The sequence below is a fragment of the Pleurodeles waltl genome, chromosome 6 (genome assembly GCF_031143425.1).
Source record: "Pleurodeles waltl isolate 20211129_DDA chromosome 6, aPleWal1.hap1.20221129, whole genome shotgun sequence".
Taxonomy (NCBI): domain Eukaryota; kingdom Metazoa; phylum Chordata; class Amphibia; order Caudata; family Salamandridae; genus Pleurodeles; species Pleurodeles waltl.
The window spans coordinates 328,134,805-328,154,947 of NC_090445.1; the positions used below are offsets into that span (position 1 = coordinate 328,134,805).

At 45.1% G+C, this 20,143-nt stretch overlaps 1 protein-coding gene across 1 annotated transcript in view; it reads right to left on the reverse strand.

Annotated features, from left to right (window-relative positions):
* Positions 1-253: 253 nt before the first annotated feature.
* Positions 254-20,143, reverse strand: part of ZFHX2 (zinc finger homeobox 2) — a 194,685-nt gene continuing 174,795 nt past the window's right edge. The window contains exon 11 of the mRNA XM_069242071.1: positions 254-6,628. Coding sequence (XP_069098172.1) covers positions 5,721-6,628 — 908 coding nt within the window. The 3' untranslated portion in view covers positions 254-5,720. The remainder of the gene's footprint in view (positions 6,629-20,143) is intronic.

Genomic DNA, 20,143 nt, shown 5'->3' on the forward strand with positions numbered 1-20,143 from the left:
GCTCAACTCCCTTTTGATATTCCATTATGACACAATTCTTTACCCTAAAAATATGTATATTCTGGTGTGATTCAAAAAGCAACATTCTCCCCATGAACGTTCGTTTTATAGCTTCATCATCCCAGTGGCCCACCTAATCCCACAATATATTTTCTGACTATTTTTCTCTAGCAATTACCATGAACTGGATTCATACTTTCCAGTGTTATTCAAATTATGGCACCACGATTCCAAATAGACACTGATTTGCAAATTTGTTTTGGTTTGTAGTTTTTTCCATTTTAAACCTTTATACACAAGTCATTCTGAGCGACACATACAGCTTCTTCCTCTTATACATGCAACAAAGTAAAACAGGGCTTATTTCTCTTTACATAGGAACAGAAAAGCAAGGAGAAAACAAAGGTTCATGAGAAGGTCTTACAAAGAGACTTGGCGATTAGAAATGATATAATGAAGTACAACTTTTGATGTGAGGGGAGTCGTGCTCTAGGAAGGAAGACTTGGGTGTGGGTAGGCCCTACTTGGACAAATGGGTCCACATCCTTACAGGAGCTAGGTTCTGCCTTTACCCAGTAACGACCTAGGTACAATGGAAACAACATCAAATTGCTTAAAATAGCAGGGAGTAAGACTTGCTTCCCCCCCAATAAGAGCTGGGCCCCATATTCTAAATACTGTGAAATGTTAATACAGGCTAAGCCTTTGGCTCATGGGCACAGGGACACTATGTGTCCTCTGGATGGAGATTGAAAGGCTCCATATTTCTCTGGGGGAGCTGGGACAAAGTGCTGTATATTCTGAAAGGTCTGTTATAAACTAGGCCCTTACTAAACGTGGGTGGGCACTACAAGCATAATTTCTGGGTAGCAAACAAGGGGAAATAATTTTTGTGCTTATTTTATGACTAGGAACAATTAAGAGTTGATTATCAACTGAGCTCACTCGTTCGAGTCAATGTTCCATTTTAATACCAGCTAGAAATGTGTTATTAAATGGAGTAAACGTAGATATATGCAAATAACAATCACAATAAGAGGTTTCACCCATTATGCCCCATTTTCTATCACAAAGCACTAAACTTGGCACAAGTGTTGGAGACTCAGTAACAATCCTGAACCAATATTATGTGGGCTGTTAAATTTTTGTGCAGTGCCACCGTCTAAAAGGTGACTAGAATTGCCTTTATGAGAAAATGCGACAAGGCACACCTCTGTCTCATGGAGGCAGGATTAGAGTAATCTGTATAAGGCTCTGAATGGCCTAACCTTTGTCGTCAGGAACACGGTTTTCTTCATAACGTTAAAGACTGTGCAAGGCTGAACCTTTGTCTAGTATGAGCAGACAGTATATGCCCATATTCAAACCTTGGGCATGGAATAGACTTGGTCGTTGATCAAAAGGCAGAATGGGCAATGTTCTGTTTTGGAACATAGACTGGCCAGTGAAGAAAACCTCCCATCACCAAAAGGTAGCCGAGCCAGGTTACCCAGTATAATTGGAGTGGCTGCAATAAATTAGGCTTTTGCCTAATGGGGAAAGGAACATGGCAATAGTTAGACGCTGTCTTTTTAGCCAGACGGGCAGAGCACTGACTGTCTTATGTTTTGATAGGGAGAAGGAAAGGATTACCTTTCATCTCTTGGGGTAGGCACACTCCCCTCTCCATAACGAGAGGGACCATGGTGTGATTTTCCACCAGGCAGTTGAGGCAGGCACAGAAGTCTGTATATTAGGAGAGACTGTGCCAGGCCTTCACCTAATGAAGCAGTGACTAATTTGTAGCTGGAGAATAGATAAAGCAGTGTAAATCTTGTATGTATATTGAGACCGAATTAAATTGGCTCAGCCACCTTGTTCAAAGGGAGTGAACTTAAAATGTCAAGGATGCCACAAACCTTTGGCCAACCGGGACAAGGATCAGGTGTTCCAACATTTTGGAGGGGGTGGTGTTGTTGGGATCTGTGTGTTAGATGGGAATCGGGTATAGCAGGCCACTACGCAACAGCTACAAAGCAGTGCGTTCTTTGTGTGGGCAAAAACTGCTCTGATAGGCCCATGCCTTCCATCAGTGGGGATAACGCTTCATATTCTGTTTATGGGAAGAGGTGCTGCTGATATGCCAGCACCCCATCAGAAAGGGCTTAGACAAACATATCTTTTGGTCAACGTAGGGGGTCACACAACCTCTGTTTTAAGTCTTTGTGCAACGGTCACAAGGGAACATACAATGTTTTTATGGGACGGGGCTTTGATATACTAAATCCTTCATCCAAAATGTGTTATGTGCGAGGGGAACGGATGGGTAAGTTTAGCTTTTGTCCAATGGGGAAGCAAGATCTTTGTATGGCAAATAGCTGTTGCTGACCCACAGTCTATTTAGTGGATAAAGGGGGCCTGTGTTGTGTGTACAGGCCGGGCTAAGATCGGCTTAAAAACTCATTTAATGGGGCACAATGTATATAAATTAGGAGTAGCTGGAAAAGGCTTATGCCATCATCTGGTGGGGACAACAAATATAGTTTCTATGTATGATTTGGAATATAAGAACCCAACTTTGATTGGCAAAGTTGTTGTATGTTTGTGATAATTAGGAATAGCTCCGGGGCTTCATCTACTAGAAACAGGGGCTTCACGTTCTCTGCAAAACAGAGAGGTGTAGAGACGTGTCCGTGGCACCCCGATTATAGGGACTCACTGATACACGCCTACCGAAAGTGATTGTATGCATCTTACAACAGCCAGTGAGAGCTGCAGAAAACTGACTCTGTAGGTCGCAGAAGAGCTTACGATGCACATCTGTCCCTATTTTTCTTGTTTATACTAATCAAAATAAATATTGAACAAGTGAGGACGGGAACGTCCTGGGAGCAGGTGGATGTTAAAATTAACTGGGAATCAAGAAGAGATGTAACGGGCGTAAACGGAAGGGATTTGCACCCAAGTGGTCAAGAGGGGAGGCGGTTCAGTGTATAGATTTGACAACATACTTAAAGGGTGTGGGTAATTTGGCAGAGACACAGCACATGCCTGTCTAATTGACAAGCAACCCTCCTCGTCCCGCAGCACCCGCTCCCTTTGGCCTTGCTTTCTTGTAGTGTGCGCGCGGAGGAGGGAGACGAGACGGGGAATTGGGGGAGAGGAGTAGACGATGCCCAAGGCGAAACATTTCGTCTGCCGCACATAGTTATTGACAAGTGGGAAGGCAAAGAGGAAAAAAGTTAGGGATGGGTGCGAAGAAAGGTCAGAGGGCGAATGAGAGTAGTGATGAGGATAGAGAAAAGACGAACAGACCGAATGGAGGCCCGGGAGTTACGGCATAATTTAAGAACTTGAGGGAACTAGTAGAAGTAAATGAAGGGAAAAGGAGGGTGGAGAAAAGGAGTAAGGAACAACTTCTGAAAGAAATAGAGAAACAAAGAATGCTGAGAAAAAGGTCAAATCAAGAATGAAAGAAACGGGAAAGGAACAAGTCAGTGGGCGAATACTAAAAACAAAAAAGAAGAGATAAAGCAGGCTCGACAGATTGATGAAACCTGAAAGTCAAAGGGACAAAATGCAACAGAAAGGGTGCAAGGCTGGAAGACATGAATAGCAGACTATGATTGACTGGAGAGATAGGGCCACAATTACGAAACAAATGGAGGGGGTTCCAGGTTGTGTGGGAAAATAGGGGCTATAAAAAGCAACCGGAATTCTATGAAAAAACACAGCAACATGATTTGCAAAATGAATGCTTCCCTCCCGCCCTAACATGAAAAGCTGCAGGTTTGGAAAAGTCAGCCAGGATCAAGTTGTGCTCATCCTCTGTTGTCCTGCCTCCACCCACCACCATCCCTGCAGAGAAAACAAAAGCTTAAGTAGGAAGGGTTGCAGAAGTGGAGTACCTCCCCTGGTAACCCATATCTTTTTTGACATTTTCATTTTGGTTTTTTCGCCAGTTTTTGTTAGTTTTTTTGTCATTTTATCCTTTTTCTCTTAAATACAAGTCATCCAAGGTGGGTCCAAGAGTTTGTGAGGGGAGGTTATGTCCATGACTCCCCCCATGCTAAATCACATCCTGTCCCAAAAACCCACCCCATCAGAATTTCCTTTTGACTGTAAAAAACTGAGGGGGGCAAAAAAAAAAACAAAAAAAAAACAATAAACAATATATATATTTATATACGAGCGCGAAACTGGTTAGGGAAACAGATCCCGGAGGGTACTTTGAGGTTTTTTCAGGTCTGTTTTCTTTTTTAGGTTTTCAGGCTCCACTTTTCTTCTCAGTTTTTTTTATCCTGACACCAAACGGGATCCGTTCCTTCTTTCTTTTTTCTGTTTCCTCGTCGTCCTTTTGGATTTCCTTTGATTTTTCGTCTTTTGGTTGTGTGATGGGAAAAATATTTTTTGCCTTTTACTTTTTTTCTTCTAAAATGTTTTTGTGTAACTCTCTAAACTTTGGATTCGACAGAAAACATGTTTTTAAAAAATCTTCCAGCTTTCCCCTTCCTCTTGAAGATGACACAACCGTGTCCTCGTGGTCCCACCTTGGCGTCAGAGAGTAACTTTTTAAAGCATGAGCTGAATAAAGGGATGGGCATGCACCCTCCCCCACATTCTAGAGGTACAAATCCCCTCTCCCCCTTTCTCAGGATGAGAGGGTCTACTTGCCAGACGCCACTTATTACCAAATTCAGAAATCAAATGGAAAAAAAATCCCAGAAATCTAATGTTCTCATCTTTTGCTTAAAGTTTCTTATTGTATTTTTTTTTGGAAGAAGTGCTCGCTGCTGGGAGTTTCAACAGAATGAGGAGAGCACCAGTACACAGAGCCAAAAAATATGTCCTCTAGTGTGGCTCACCCCCACAGTTACTTTTTTCTCTTTTCCATCAGCATCACAGTAGTCCAGAAATCCGGAAGATTTTCTTGTTTGGTTATTATACCTTTATAGGTTTTATCTATTTTGGAGTTCTTTGTTTCCATTCTTTCTTTCTTTCTTTCTTTCTTTCTTAAAGCAGTTATGAGGAGGGGTTATTTTATTCGGGTATGGCACCGAGATACAAGTCTAATCGACTCAACATACTTTGGGAAGTTTGTTTTTTTGGCCTTTCTATTGTTTCTTTAAAAGAGTGAACAACAGGTTTCTTTGTGTGTGTAAAAGACAGGAGTAGAAAGGGAAGGGAGGCCAAGACAAAGGAAAAGAGGGCAGTGGCACAATAAAAGACAACTAAAGAGGGTTACAAATAAATAGATAATGACACAAAAGGAGTGAGAGACACGGATGAGAAATAAATAACAGTGGATTGCACAGGAAAATAGAGGGTGACAGAGGAAAGCAATGCAAGAGAGAGACAACTGACAATGAGACAAAATGAAGGTATAAAACAATGCTATGAGGAGACAAGGAGACATATGAATAAAAGGAGACAATAAAAATCAAGAGATAAAAAAAAGTGGAACAAAAAATCCAATGGTCTAGAAAGGGAGTCACAAGGTAACATAAAGACAACGGAAGAGTTGAACAAAAGGAGAGACAAAGGAGACAAATAAAAGACAAGAAACAAACCAAAGTGTGAGTGAGAAACGAAAAGAGAGACAGGGAAGAGAAATAAGAAAAAGTAAAGGGTAGAGAACAGAAGGAAATGTAGACAGAGAGAAACCAGGGTATGGATACAAACAGGAGGAGAGATGGAGATGGAAACGGAGAAAGAAATGCTACAGAGATAGATATGTGGTTCTACAGAGCCAGGAGCACAGAGGTAGACACTGGGTTCGGGCCGGGGTCCGCATGAGGTATGTTTGCTTCCTCTTTGGCAAATGTGGGGTTATTTTGGCAGAGGGCATGCCGTTTGTGGGTGCTGGAGCGTAGGTGCTGGCCTAGGGCCTCGGTGCCACTCACCAGCACCTGGCAGGCCAAGCAGTGGTAGGTACAGACTGGCACCCGCAAGGGTGGTGGGGCAGCACCCTGCGGGAAGCAGGCCTCATCCTGGTGTGCGGCTGCCTGTCCCTCGTCATCAAAAGCTTCCTTGCACCGCCGACATAGGTATCTGTGTGCTACGTCCACAGTGGAGACCCCAGTGCCTTGCAGGAGCAGCATATCTTCACTATTTGTCTGTGTTGCCTCCTCCACCTCAGGTGGTGGATCTCTGAGAGCCGCTGCAGTGGGCTTTTGAGGCTTTGGTTCCTCTGATGGAGCCAAGGAGTTGGGCAGCAGGCCAATAAGGGTTTGAGGTATCACTGGATTCATGGGGAAGAGGCCCTTCTTCATACCATACAGCTGTTGGAAGTAGGCCCCTTGGACCTGGGGGCTAAACATGGGTGGTGTGGCTGACAACGGGAATGGCAGAAACTGCCCCCCAACAAGTGGGGGAGCACCTCCTCCACTAGTGATGGCTGCCTGGAGTGTCTTGAGGGATTTTGGCATGGCCAAGTTGGAGAGAATTGGGCTGTCCGGAGGGTTCTTCTGTGCCAAGCTGGGTTGGGGTGTGCTGCTGACCTGGGCATCCTTTTCATTATGGAGCACTGGACTGACCTCGCTGGTTGCAGCTTGATCGGATGCTTTTTTTGGAGGGCCTGGATGGTTGAGGGCAGGCAGCACAGCTGGAGAAACAGGAGTAGCAATGCCGAGAAGACTGGAAGCCGAGCCTGCGAACAAAAAGAAACCGGCATTAGAGAACAGAAGAGTCTTTCAGCCTTAGTTTTGCTAAATTAACCCAACCATGCCTTCCAACCCATTTCCACTGCCCTCCCTCTATCGCCAACATTAACACCTAATACCCTGCCTAAAAGCAGCCCTCAGCAGGTGTGTATCTATCTATCTATATATGTATATATAGATAAATACACACCTGCTATATATATATATGTGTATATATATATATATATGTGTGTGTGTGTGTGTGTGTATCTATATATATATATATATATATATATACATCACTGAAAAAAACAAAGGTTACAGGGACATATATTATAGTTAGGCTCACATTTCACACATACAAAACCAGTGAGATTCAGCAGTTATAGTTATCTCAGCTAACTATAACTTACACCACACCACGGTAATGCACTGCTTATGACCTCACATATTACATGCCTAGTGACATCACTGATGACATCTCAAATGACTCTTGTTTTAGAGCTAGTTTTCTTTAAAAAATAAATAAAATAAACACCTCAACAAAAAAACACATAATAAAATTTGGAAAAAAAAGGTTCTTGTTAGAACCACTCTAGTCTCTGAAAGAACAGTTGCAGCTGTAATGCATCTGTGTTTGTCTGCATCTATGCCTGTGTATGTTAGTGAATGCATCAGTCTCTCCATATGTGTGTGCATTTACTTGAACATGGCTGTCTGAGTGTGCATGAGCATCTGCATGGGTGTGTTAAGATATGGATGAGTGTGTACCTCAGTGTATGCACTAGGGTGTGCCACTGAATGCATTAGTGTGTGATTGTGTGCGTTAGTGTATGCATAAGTGTGTTTCGGTGTATAAGTGTGTCCCCTGCATGTATAACTGCTTGTGTCATTTTTTCGAAGGAAATATGTTCTTTATAAGTCTTTTTTCCAGACACTACGTTTTCTTTCTTTTGACAGTATTCCAACTCTAATATCCTTAAAAATACTTCCATATTGCTTATCAGATGCTTGATGCATGTTTCTAATCAGTTCCTTGTACTGGAAATTTAACCAAATGTTTACATTTCCAATGCTTCTTAAAAAACTATGGCCCATATTTATATTTTTTTGCGCTGCATTTGCGTCATTCTTTGACGCAAAAGTGGTGCAGACTTACAAAATACAATTATATTTTGTAAGTTTGCGCCACTTTTGAGTAAAAAAACAACATAAATGTGGTCCAAAAAAAGTATAAGTATGGGAATATGATGGAGTCTTAAATATAGGTTGTCCTTTCACAGGGGTAAGTTATAGTAAATCGCCAAAAACACTCACATGCTTTACTCCAAAGAGCACATCATAGTCCATCTTTAATATCTGTTGCATTCTCAAATGCACAAAGGCAAGCATTAAGTTTGAGACCATGCTCAACTCATTATTAATTAAAAGCTTTAGTGCGAGAATAGCTGTCTGGGTGTGAAAGTGAGTGTCAGAGTGTGTCCCTGGGTTTGACACTACATGTGAGAGTGTCAATGTTAGTGTGAGAGTATTCGTGAGAGTCTGTTTGGGTGTCAGAGGTAACGTGACAGTGGCTGCCTGAATGTGAAGGTGGGTGTGACAGTGTCTGTGTAGATGTGACAGTGGATGTAACAGCATCTCTCTAGGAGTGAAAATGGCTGCAACTGTGACTGCCTGCATGTCAGACTGGGTGTGAGAGTAGCTGTCTGGGTGTGAGGGTGAGTGTCAGTGTGGGTCTGGGTTTGACACTACATGTGAGTGTCTATGTTAATGTGAGACTGAGCGTAAGAGTCTCTGTCTGGTTGTGAGAGGGAGTGTGGCAGTATCTGCCTGGATAAGAGGGTGGGTGTGAGAGCATCTCTCGGAGTGTCAGTTTGAGAGTGTCTGTGTAGATGTGACAGTGGATATAATAGCATCTCCTTAAGTGTGAGAGTGGGTGTGACAGTGCCTGCATGTCATACTGGGTGTTGATTTCTCTCTGTGTGTAATACTGAACGTGAGAATGTCTCTGTTAGAATGTAATCTTGTTTTTAAAATGTTTTACGTTTAACGAGCTCTGTGGAGCCACCCGCGGATTCACAACGAAGGGCGACATTTTTTGTATTTCAAAGCCATAATTTGTCCCAACACCACCACTATATGACCCCCATTTCTCTCAGGTTGCGGGCACCCAATTGGATTCTTCCTGTGGCATGTGGATCCGCGGTGCATCCACGGAAGATCCACGTCTCTATATATCTATATTTTTTGGCCTTAAATTTCTCAGAAACTACTGAATGGATGCGCACCAAATCACAAAAAGAGCGATCTGTGCATCAGAATCTACCGTTGTGCCAAATTCGGTGCAATTTCGTTCAGTGGTTCGGGCTGTGGGCATGTCTAAAGGTCCTATGAAAAATATTAAAGTGGAAAACGCATTTAGGTGCCACCCCTTTTTTTTGGCCCCCGTTTGACAGATCACCCGAAAGATAGAGGCTGAACTTACCAAAGTATACATTTTGAAAATCTGGTTAAGATTCGTCAAGTGGTGCCAAAGTTATTAGCAAAACAAAAACCAAAGAAACTAGATCCTAACACAGAAAAACAAATTCCAAGTGCCTCACACTTTAGTAGCTCTTTGAAGCAGCCAAAAAGTAATATGGGCAAATTTATTAATTGTAAATAAATTAAAATAAAGGTCTGCAAATTCAATTAAGAGACTTAGGGGCTGATTTAGGAGCATCTAGCACCTCCTTGCGCCACATTATTGTTGCTTTTTTATGCTATTGTGGCCCAACAAGGCCAAATTCCGTGCATCAAAGTTACAAAGTGGCACAAAGCATGCACTGCGCCACTTTGTAACCCTTTGCGCTACATTATGCCTGCACCAGGCATAGTGTATGCAAAGGGGGCCTTCCTCTGTGGGCGGTGTGTGTGAAAAAATGGCACAAAAAAACGAAGAGATTTCTGTGCGTCATTTTTTTTGACACTTTTAACGCCTGCTCAGAGCAGGAGTTAAAAAGGAGGCACACCATTGACTCCAATGGGTCTTTCAGAATTAGCGTAAACATTTTTGAAGTTAATACTCCAAAGCTCCGAACTAGCGTCAAAAATGTTGACGCTAGCTCCCTAACTACTGCTATAGTGCGCTGTATCATTAGATACAGCGCACACATGGTGGCATTGGGGGGGAGGTGGGGGGCAGGGGCTAAAGGGTGCAAGGAAAATGGCTCTGCACTGGGTGCAGCACCACTTTCCTTGAATCAGGCCCTTAGATCCAGAAGCTGCAAGCCCCATCTATCCCTCAGGCCCTAAGGGTATGTGATAAACACATCAACCAAGATAGGTTAGGTCTACAGCTACTTGATCTAAGGCTCCCAAAGAGAATCAGGAATTTTAGGTCATGAAAGGTGAGGTTGACTTACAGTTACGGAGTCCTGTAGGTGAAAAGACAAACATGGGTCAGGGGCACTAAATAAATACAATTCCAAAACGATGACAGTGACCAGCTGGGCTTGCAGAGAAAGGAGCAAGAGGGTGTTGAAGAGTGTTTACTGTATTCACTAGGAATAGTCCAATGCCATGGACAAAGTGTTTCAGGATACATAAGCCCAGTCTATCACTAATGACCTGTCGATATGTAGATAAAAACTTGAACTGAGATAGGCTAGGTTTACAGCCCTGTGACGTGAGGACAAGTAGGTTAGGGAGACTTAGATCATCAGTGATCAGGTGAACTTAATAATGTTGGTGTCCAGCAGGGTAAACAATAAACATGGGTCATGAGCAATATACAATACAAGAGACTGACCGGGCATGCACTGAAAGGTTTAAATGGGATGGAGGTGAAAATATGGTTTTTGATCAATAGGAATAGTTTGGGCATACAGCTCTTGACCTAAGGTCACAAAGAAAAATGCGTACACCTAAACCATCTGGTATAAAAGGCCTGCATGTGAATAAGTAGACCTGAATCTTAGGAGAGAGGATATGCTTACAGTTCCCTTTCCTATAAAGGATTGCAAGAGTCATCCATGAAGACTAACTTTCTTTCCAAATCTCCTCTTGCAAGCAGAGATCCTTATAGCCTTTGGACGTGGGAAGGTTTTGTACTTATTAATGGGACCAGAGCCAATTCTACAAGAGTCAAAGCAGCTACTGCTGCATTACTAAGGACTATTTCTTTTTCCAGTACTTGTAAAATGGCTAGTTGGAGGTTGGTTCATATCTTTAAAAGACAATATTGTCCTAATCAGTTTCCAAAACAGGCACCCACCAAGTTTCTTCTGGAAAACTCTCTGCAAAGTAAAGTTTTTCTTTTCTTTGTCGAATTGTCCTTTTTGATAGGGATTAGCTCGCTACTCTTTATTGAGGATCCCCTGGAGAAGAAGGAACAGTTACTTACCTGTAATCCTAGTTGTCATTCAGGATATGTCTTCTTTATACTAGTAAACAGCCCCCTTTGTCCCTGGACATTAGGCAAAGACATGTTATCTATCTTGCAGACTCCATCAAGCTCTTAAAAAGAGACCTGTCACTGCAAGGCCATGATAGGGTACTGGTGGAATTAACTTTCATTAAAGCAGCAGCACCAGTTTTTCAGCCTTTCAGACTGAAAGCTATGTGGCTGTATTATCCTTTTCTCACATTTTCTTTTAACATTTTAAAAGAAGATTTGTAAGAGTTTTTGCAACACGTATTTAAACAGTGAAAGTCTCAGTTTTATAAATTGGCTGTGTGTGTATATTTTACATAGATTACACAGAAGTAAATATTCCAACTAAGACAAAGTTAGGCCATCAAGAATGGTCTGAGCTTAGAGCTAAATGATTCAAGATTCCTGTGGTGAACATTCAGATTTATCAGAGATAAGCTTACATCTCTCAATTCTGGTAACCATACGGCAAGCATGTAAACCACAATTACTAGGGATACAGTGGGATTACATACAGCTCATGAAATGAGAATAGTCAGAACTCCATTGTCAGAGTGAGACTATACAGAAGGACATATTGCTGACACATGAACATCAGTCCTCATGAACAGGCTGGATTTAGCAGCTTGTGGATCCAAGCTGCATAGAGGGACCTAGGCTACCAGGAGGCATAGTTTCTGTATCTGTATCTCCTACCACATAACAGCTGTGGCTCGTCTTCACCTTTTGCCCCTCAAGAAGAGTGTCTGTCAGACTGAGCCAAGGTCAGCCTGACAGACACTCCTCAATTTCAGGTCAGACAGCTAGCAGCTAGACGAACGAGTTACTTACCTTCGGTAACGACTTTTCTGGTGGATACATTAGCTACCTGTGGATTCCTCACTTAATGAATACTCCCATGGCGCCAGCATTCGACAGAAATCTTCTTACTAGTCTCTGCACGTCGACGAGGACGTCACTCTAGCCCACGCGACGCCGTCTGACGTCAAACAGGCAATAAGAGGTCCTCGACGACGTGCGGACGTCAGTACCAATCATTTTTTACGTGCATGAGAACAACCAGGCAATGCAATGAAAGAGCAAGGCAACATCCCATTACATTGTAAAAATACACAACATTGCATGAATAACTGTAAATCTTTTATATATATATATAACTCTCTCTTTTTAAAATATATATACACATCAAGTATATACACAAAGATATATACATATATATAAATACAATATATACAACATCTATTGCACCCTCAAAGACCAAGAGGAGCGTACTCAAGGATTACTTGGTAAGACCAGAAAGGCAACGGGGAGGCGGGTGGGACCGTGAGGAATCCACAGGTAGCTAATGTATCCACCAGAAAAGTCGTTACCGAAGGTAAGTAACTCGTTCTTCTGATGGATACAACTACCTGTGGATTCCTCACCTAATGAATAGAGTCCCAAACCAGTACCACGCCCGGCGGTGGGTGCCTAAATGGTCGAACCAAGAAATCCTGCAGCACTGACCGTGCAAAATGGCCGTCCCTTCTAACCTCAGAATCCAAACAGTAATGTTTTGCAAAAGTGTGAAGGGACGACCAAGTTGCGGCCTTGCAGATGTCGACCACAGGAACACCTCTGGCCAAGGCCGAAGTGGCCGACTTAGCTCTGGTGGAATGAGCTCTAATGCCCTCAGGAGGATCCTTCTTTGCCAAAGAGTAACAGATTTTAATGCAAAGAACAACCCACCTGGATAGTGTTCTCTCCTCTTGCCCACGTATCCAATAAACAGCTGATCCTCCAGCCTGAAATCCTTTGTTCTATCATTAAAGAAGCTCAACGCCCTCTTTGGGTCCAGACGGTGCAGTCTTTCTTCCTCTTTGGAAGGATGAGGCGGAGGATAGAACGTGGACAAAGTAATTGCCTGAGCCAAATGGAAAGGTGAAACAACCTTCGGGAGGAAAGCAGCCTTGGTCCTCAACACCACCTTATCCCCATAAAAAGTTGTATAAGGGGGCTTTACTGATAAGGCCTGCAACTCACTCACTCTCCTTGCTGATGTTATAGCTATCAGGAAGACTGTTTTTAAAACCAAATACCTTAAGGGGCAAGAATGCATAGGTTCAAAAGGGGACCCCATAAGGAAAGTCAGGACCAAGGACAAATCCCATTGCGGCATAACGAATGGCTTTGGAGGATATTTATTTAGAAGACCTTTCAAGAATCTGATAACAATAGGGGATTTAAATAAAGATGGTTGGTCTGGAAGACATATGAAGGCTGACAAGGCCGATAAATAACCCTTAATGGTAGCCACTGCACAACCTTTCTGCGCTAGAGACAGAGCAAAAGACAAAAAGTCCGATAGATGAGCATGCAAAGGATCAATCTGCCTCTCTCCACACCACGCAACAAATTTAGACCATCTATTAGCGTAGATAGATTTAGTGGAGTGTCGCCTGGCCGCTAATATAACATCCACTACCTCAGGCGGGAGAGAGAAGGAACTCAGGTTGCCCCGTTCAATCTCCAGGCATGTAGGTGCAGACTCTGGAGGTTGGGGTGTAGAACCTGCCCCTGCGACTGCGAGAGGAGGTCTGCCCTGAAAGGGAGACGGAGCGGAGGGCACATTGAGAGTTGGAGAAGGTCGGAGTACCATACCCTCCTTGGCCAATCCGGACCTATTAGGATGACTAGAGCCCGGTCCTGGCGAATCTTCCTCAATACTCGAGGAATCAAGGGTATGTGAGGAAACGCGTAAAGCAACTGGCCGCACCAGGTTATTTGAAACGCGTCCCCCAACGCTCCCTGCATCGGATACTGGAGGCGGCAGAATAACGGACAATGCGCGATCTCTCGAGTGGCAAACAGATCTACCCGAGGAAACCCCCACCTCTGGAAGATTAAACTGACTTGATCTGGATGGAGACGCCACTCGTGGTCTGCCGAGAATTGGCGACTGAGACTGTCCGCACGCACGTTCAAGACTCCGGCCAGATGGTTTGCTATCAAGCAAATCTGATGGTCCTTTGCCCAGGACCATAGTCGAAGAGCTTCTCTGCAGAGAAGGTACGACCCCACTCCTCCCTGCTTGTTTATGTACCACATCGTGGTAGTATTGTCCGTTAGGACCTGTACCGACTGACCACGAAGGGAAGGGAGGAAGGCCTTGAGAGCCAGACGTACAGCCCGTAACTCTAACAGATTGATGTGAAACATCTGTTCCTCTGGAGACCAAAGACCTTTGATCTCCAGATCCCCCAGATGAGCTCCCCACCCTAGAGTGGAAGCATCCGTTATGACTGTGGCCACTGGTGGCGACTGCTGGAACGGCTTTCCTTGTGAAAGATTGTTGCTTGCAATCCACCACTTCAAATCCACAGCAGCATCTCTGGAGATCTTGACAGTACCCTCTAGATCCCCTTTGTGTTGAGACCACTGCCTTCGGAGGCACCACTGAAGAGCCCTCATGTGCCAGCGAGCATGCGTGACCAACAGAATGCAGGAGGCAAACAGACCGAGCAGACGAAGGACCTTGAGGACTGGAACTACCGCTCCATTTCGAAACATTGGAACCAAATCCTGAATATCTTGAATCTGCTGAGGCGGAGGAAAGGCCCGACCCAATGTTGTATCCAGTACTGCCCCTATGAACAGGAGGCGCTGAGAGGGCTCTAGGTGAGATTTGGGCTCGTTCACCGAAAAACCCAGGTCGAACAACAACTGGGTTGTTGACTGCAGATGATGCGACACAAGCTCCGGGGACTTGGCTTTGATCAACCAGTCGTCCAAGTAAGGGAATACTGCTATCCCCTTCCTTCTGAGTTCTGCCGCAACCACCGACATCACCTTCCTGAAGACTCGAGGTGCTGAAGTAAGACCAAACGGAAGGACCGCAAACTGATAGTGCTGCGATCCCACCACAAACCGGAGATACTTCCTGTGTGACTTGAGTATCGGGATATGAAAGTAAGCATCCTGCAAGTCGACAGACACCATCCAGTCTTCCTTGTTCAACGCCAAAAGCACCTGTGCTAGGGTCAGCATCTTGAACTTTTCCTGCTTGAGGAACCAATTCAAGATCCTCAGGTCCAGGATTGGTCTCAAACGACCATCCTTCTTGGGAATCAGGAAATACCTTGAGTAACATCCTCGACCCCTTTCCTGCTCTGGGACCAACTCCACCGCGCCCTTTGAAAGGAGGGCTTGTACCTCCTGTTCTAGCAACAGGAGGTGTTCTTCTGAACAATAAGAAGGGCGGGGCGGGATGAGGGGCGGGAACTCCCGAAAGGGAAGGGTGTAGCCTTTTCCCACAATACTGAGAACCCAAGTGTCCGTTGTAACAGTCTTCCATTTGGTGAGAAAATGCTGTAATCTTCCCCCTACAGGAGAGGAGTGAGTGGGAAATGGTGGAAGCCTAAGGCTGCTTCCCCTGCTGCACCCCGCCAGAGGATGAGGAAGAGGCAGAGTGCTGCTGAGAGGCTCCTCTGGTGCGGACCCTACCTCTCCCCCTAAAAGATCTATAGGGATGGGAAGAGGCAGGTTGCTGATATCTTCCCCGAAAGGAAGAGGAGGAAGAGCCACGCCCAAATCCACGAAACCTCCTGAAAAATCTGGAAGAGGCTGTGGAAGAAGGAGCTTGGAGCCCTAACGACTTAGCCGTGGCCCTGCTCTCCTTAAAACGTTCCAAGGCCGAATCAGCCTTGGCTCCAAATAGTTTGTCCCCATCAAACGGGAGATCCAACAATGTGGACTGTACATCCGCAGAAAAGCCCGAGTTACGGAGCCAGGCCTGTCTCCTTGCCACCACAGTTGTGCCCATTGCTCTGGCTACCGAGTCGGTCATATCCAGTCCCGTCTGGATAATCTGGGTCGCAGCAGCCTGGGCATTTGAAACAACATCCAAAAGACCCTGGGGAAGCTCTGTAAATGATGAGGAAATGTCATCCATCAGAGCATGAATATACCTCCCCAGGATACAGGTTGCGTTGGTGGCTTTCAACGCCAGACTGCAGGACGAAAAAATCTTCTTGGACTGCGCCTCTAGTTTCTTTGAATCTCTGTCCCCAGGCACCGTCGGGAAAGAACCAGGCGCCGACTTGGATGAACAGGAGGCCTGCACCACCAAGCTCTCCAGCGTAGGGTGCCTAGACAGAAAACCAGGGTCAGTCGGAGCCGCCCGATACCTCCTGGCCACGGCTCTGTGAACTGCTGGGGAAGATGCCGGCCTCTTCCACACCTCTAACACCGGATCCAGCAGAGCGTCATTAAATGGCAAAAGAGGCTCCGCCGCAGCTGAGGCCGGACGTAGCACCTCTGTTAGAAGGTTTTGTTTAGCCTCCACCACCGGCAAAGGCAGGTCCAAAAAACTAGCTGCCTTCCGTACCACTGCATGAAAGGAAGCAGCCTCCTCAGTGTATTCTCCCGGGGACGAAAGATCCCACTCAGGGGAAGTGTCCAGCCCACTGGCCGACTCCAGACCACGCAGCCCATCACCCGAGTCCTCTAGCTCTCCTTCCTCCAGGGCTCGTTGGTACTCCTGCTCCTCTAATACACGGAGAGCACGTCTCCTCGAATGAAGCCGTTGTTCAATACGCGGAGTCGACAATGCCTCCGCCGAAGTCGAAGATCGACGTCGATCTTCAGAAGCCAACGACGCCGCGTCCGGCGCCACAGGTAACTTCGGCGCCGACGAAAGAGCAGTCGAAGCAGATGGACCCACCGGAGTCACAGGCCGAAATCCCGACGTCGACGGGATGGAAATCCCCGGGGCTAATCCCTCTGAAGCCACCGGAGCGGCCACCGGCGCCGACACTGGCGCCGAGCCCACGTTCCCAAAAGGGAGAAAGGGCATAAAGGGTGCCGGCCGAAGAGGCGCAGGATCACCCAATGAAAAGGCCAAAGGCCCAGCCGGAGCACCCCCTGGAGCCATCTGTTGGAAGATGGCATACATCGCATTCAAGAATGCGGAACTATCAGCTCCAGGGGTGGGAAAAGCCGGATACTGGGGTGCCTGTCTCGGAGGCGACCCCGACGCCGGCCTCGACGTCTGCAACGCCGGAGAAAACACCTGAGGCTCCAATACCTCAATCACCGACGCCTGTCCAGGTGAAGTTGGAGACGCCGGAGAGGGCAACGGCGTCGAAGGATGCGGCGTAACCGTGGGACTGATCTCCCATGTCCTTCGGCGCCGATCCGAAGACCTGGAACGAGTCTCCTTCGAATGACGCAGAGATTCTCTACGGCGCCGGGAGTCTCGATGACGCCGATGTCTTGGAGAAGAAGACTTCTTGTGATGCTTCTCCTTCGATTTCGCCATAAACAGCTTCGCCTCACGTTCCTTGAGGGCCTTTGGATTCATGTGCTGGCATGAATCACAAGTCGAGACGTCGTGGTCGGAGCTCAAACACCAAAGGCAATCGGAATGAGGATCCGTCACCGACATCTTGCCTCCACACTCACGACAAGGCTTGAATCCAGACTTTCTCTGCGACATTATTACCACAGCGAAAGACTACGCAGCAAAAATACACTGTAACCACAAAAGTAACAGTTGCTCCCTCGAAGATAACCGTTTCGAATGCACGGAAAAAAGGGAACTGACGTCCGCACGTCGTCGAGGACCTCTTATTGCCTGTATGACATCAGACGGCGTCGCGTGGGCTAGAGTGACGTCCTCGTCGACGTGCAGAGACTAGTAAGAAGATTTCCGTCGAATGCTGGCGCCATGGGAGTATTCATTAGGTGAGGAATCCACAGGTAGTTGTATCCATCAGAAATGCACTAAATTTGCAAGGTCCAGGCTGCCAGAGCTGAACTTTGGTGGGCTGAGGATATCACAGCTCCTGTGGGCGTGACCTCCTCAGCTCAGCAAAGGTACTTTAGCCCTCTCCCTCGATGACGAGAGGTAGCATCACTCATTGCCTTGGACCTTTGTGCTTCAGCTTTAAGCCCTGAAACACCCATGGTTGAGTGTCAATCAGTCACACATTCTCACAGAGTCCAGTGTCCCTCATTGGTTGACCTCAGGCAGCAGTCCCAACACTCGTGGAATCTTCAAGGCAGAGCTGCAGGTAAGCGTGGTTTCTTTTTTAAAATTAATGTTTGGTGCATGCCTGTATGTTTGAATATTTGGTAATGAGTGTTGTGAATGGGGTGGTGTGTATATGTATGTGTGTGAATGAATGGGTGTGTGTGTGTATGTGTGCCCGTGTGTTCTGTCTGCCTCCCTACCTCCTAAAATTACCGTCTGCCACTGCTACATATGTGCACAGCCAAACTTAAATAATCTTAGCCAGGCTGAGCTCATAGTTCAGGGGGCCTTAGGTGAACACGAGGAGCAAAGTTATCAGTGATATGGTTGCTTATAGCTCCTACATCATCATGCCTCCAGCCCATTACCTGGACCTAGGGCATCAGTGGAATTAAAATTCCTAGTGCTATGAAATGTAGGTAAACAAACAAAATTTCAGAGAATTAGATTGGTCGTAAACAGGCACTTATTTTTGTGTTGATTGGCTTTATTAATATGTCGTCAATGTCATCTATATTTCCTATTATTTCTACTTATGTCTACGTTTGTCTGCTGATGTCAGTTGTGTCAAGCTGCCATTTTATTTGATCTCTCAGCAGTATTTAAGAGTGTTGACATTAAGCTTGAAATCAATGTTCTACATGATATAGATAGCTCAGGTATAGAGTTGAGCAAAACAGCAGGCTTTTATTTACTTCTCCAGCTAGCCGAATGTTAGGCCATTTGGTGCAGTTGTTTGTTCGAAGTTTGATCGAAAATATAATTTAATAATCTAAATATAACAAGTACCAAAAATACACCATAAAAAGTGCAACAGTTGATCTTAATAAAACGCCAGTATTGCAATAGATACACATATAATACATTAAAAGGATAACATTTTCTAAAAACATAAAAACACCTATGTGGACGGTCTCCGCTCACACCAATTCTCTAAGATTGAGCTAACAATTTTTGTCTAGTAGACCATGCGGCATACATAAATTTAGAGTTAATGACCACAATCACAGCCAACAGATCACTCTTACAAGGCCTGAGAGCTTGTATTCGATTTGTCAGGCCCAATCCACCTGCTCCTGGGTTTGGTGTATTTTGAGCACAAAATCCATGAGATGTTCCTCTGTTTCATCAAGAATAATACAAGAAAAACATTGCTAATGGCCGGTCTTGGCAGAATCCCACGTTGCCATGTAAGCAGCAATGAGGGCCCCGTATCTAAACTGCAAGAACAGTTAAAGGGCATGTGTCTCAGATGAATATAATTCAAGAACTGCTCTGCTGTAGGCACAGATGTATGCAGTAGAAGGCTTGTGAGGCTACCGGTGTGGCTAGACAGTCCATTTTGGGCAGCCACTGTCTCCAAATACCTCGTTTTAACCATTGAGCCCGCATTGGCCAGGGTGGTAAAAGGGTCTTTCCAAAAATTGGCAAGGCCTAGCCCAATCCATGTTTTTTTTTTTATATATGCCAACTACTTACGTTTTTTGGAGGACTGCAGTTTAATAATAGCAACAAGTATCTCTCTACAGTCATATGATTCACTGGTAGCCCAATAAACTAGTGGCTGAAAGCGACCAGCTCAGTGACAAGGGTAGTAGCAAGGTCCAGTGTTAGTGACACCAAGGGTGTTCCCCTCCCCCCAAACCAGTGAGGGCTCTAATAAAGTTGTTTTTATTAGTAACTAAGGTGCCTGAATTACAATGGCCCCATAATTCAGCACCATATAGTGCTGCACCCATTACTTGTAGCTTTCCATTGCAGGAAGGATTGGGAAACAAGAAGCCTTCTTTGCAAACCTGATAATTTTTCTTAATCTATGGTTTATCATCAAATGTGAGTTTTTAAGAATCCGTGGGGCCCAGGAAACAGAGTCAGCTAGGAGGATCCTTAACTAATCAAATTATCGGACTCTTTCAGTTACTTAGCTACCTACATTTACAGTGTCCTTCATCCTTTTCTTACCAGAGTAGGTCATCTGTTTAGTTTTAGAGGCAATAAGTTCGACACCATATTCAGAACAGAACAGACCAAAATTATCCACAAGATTTTTTAGACTCATTTTAGCCAGTAAAAGGTATTCATTAGCAAATAAGGGAG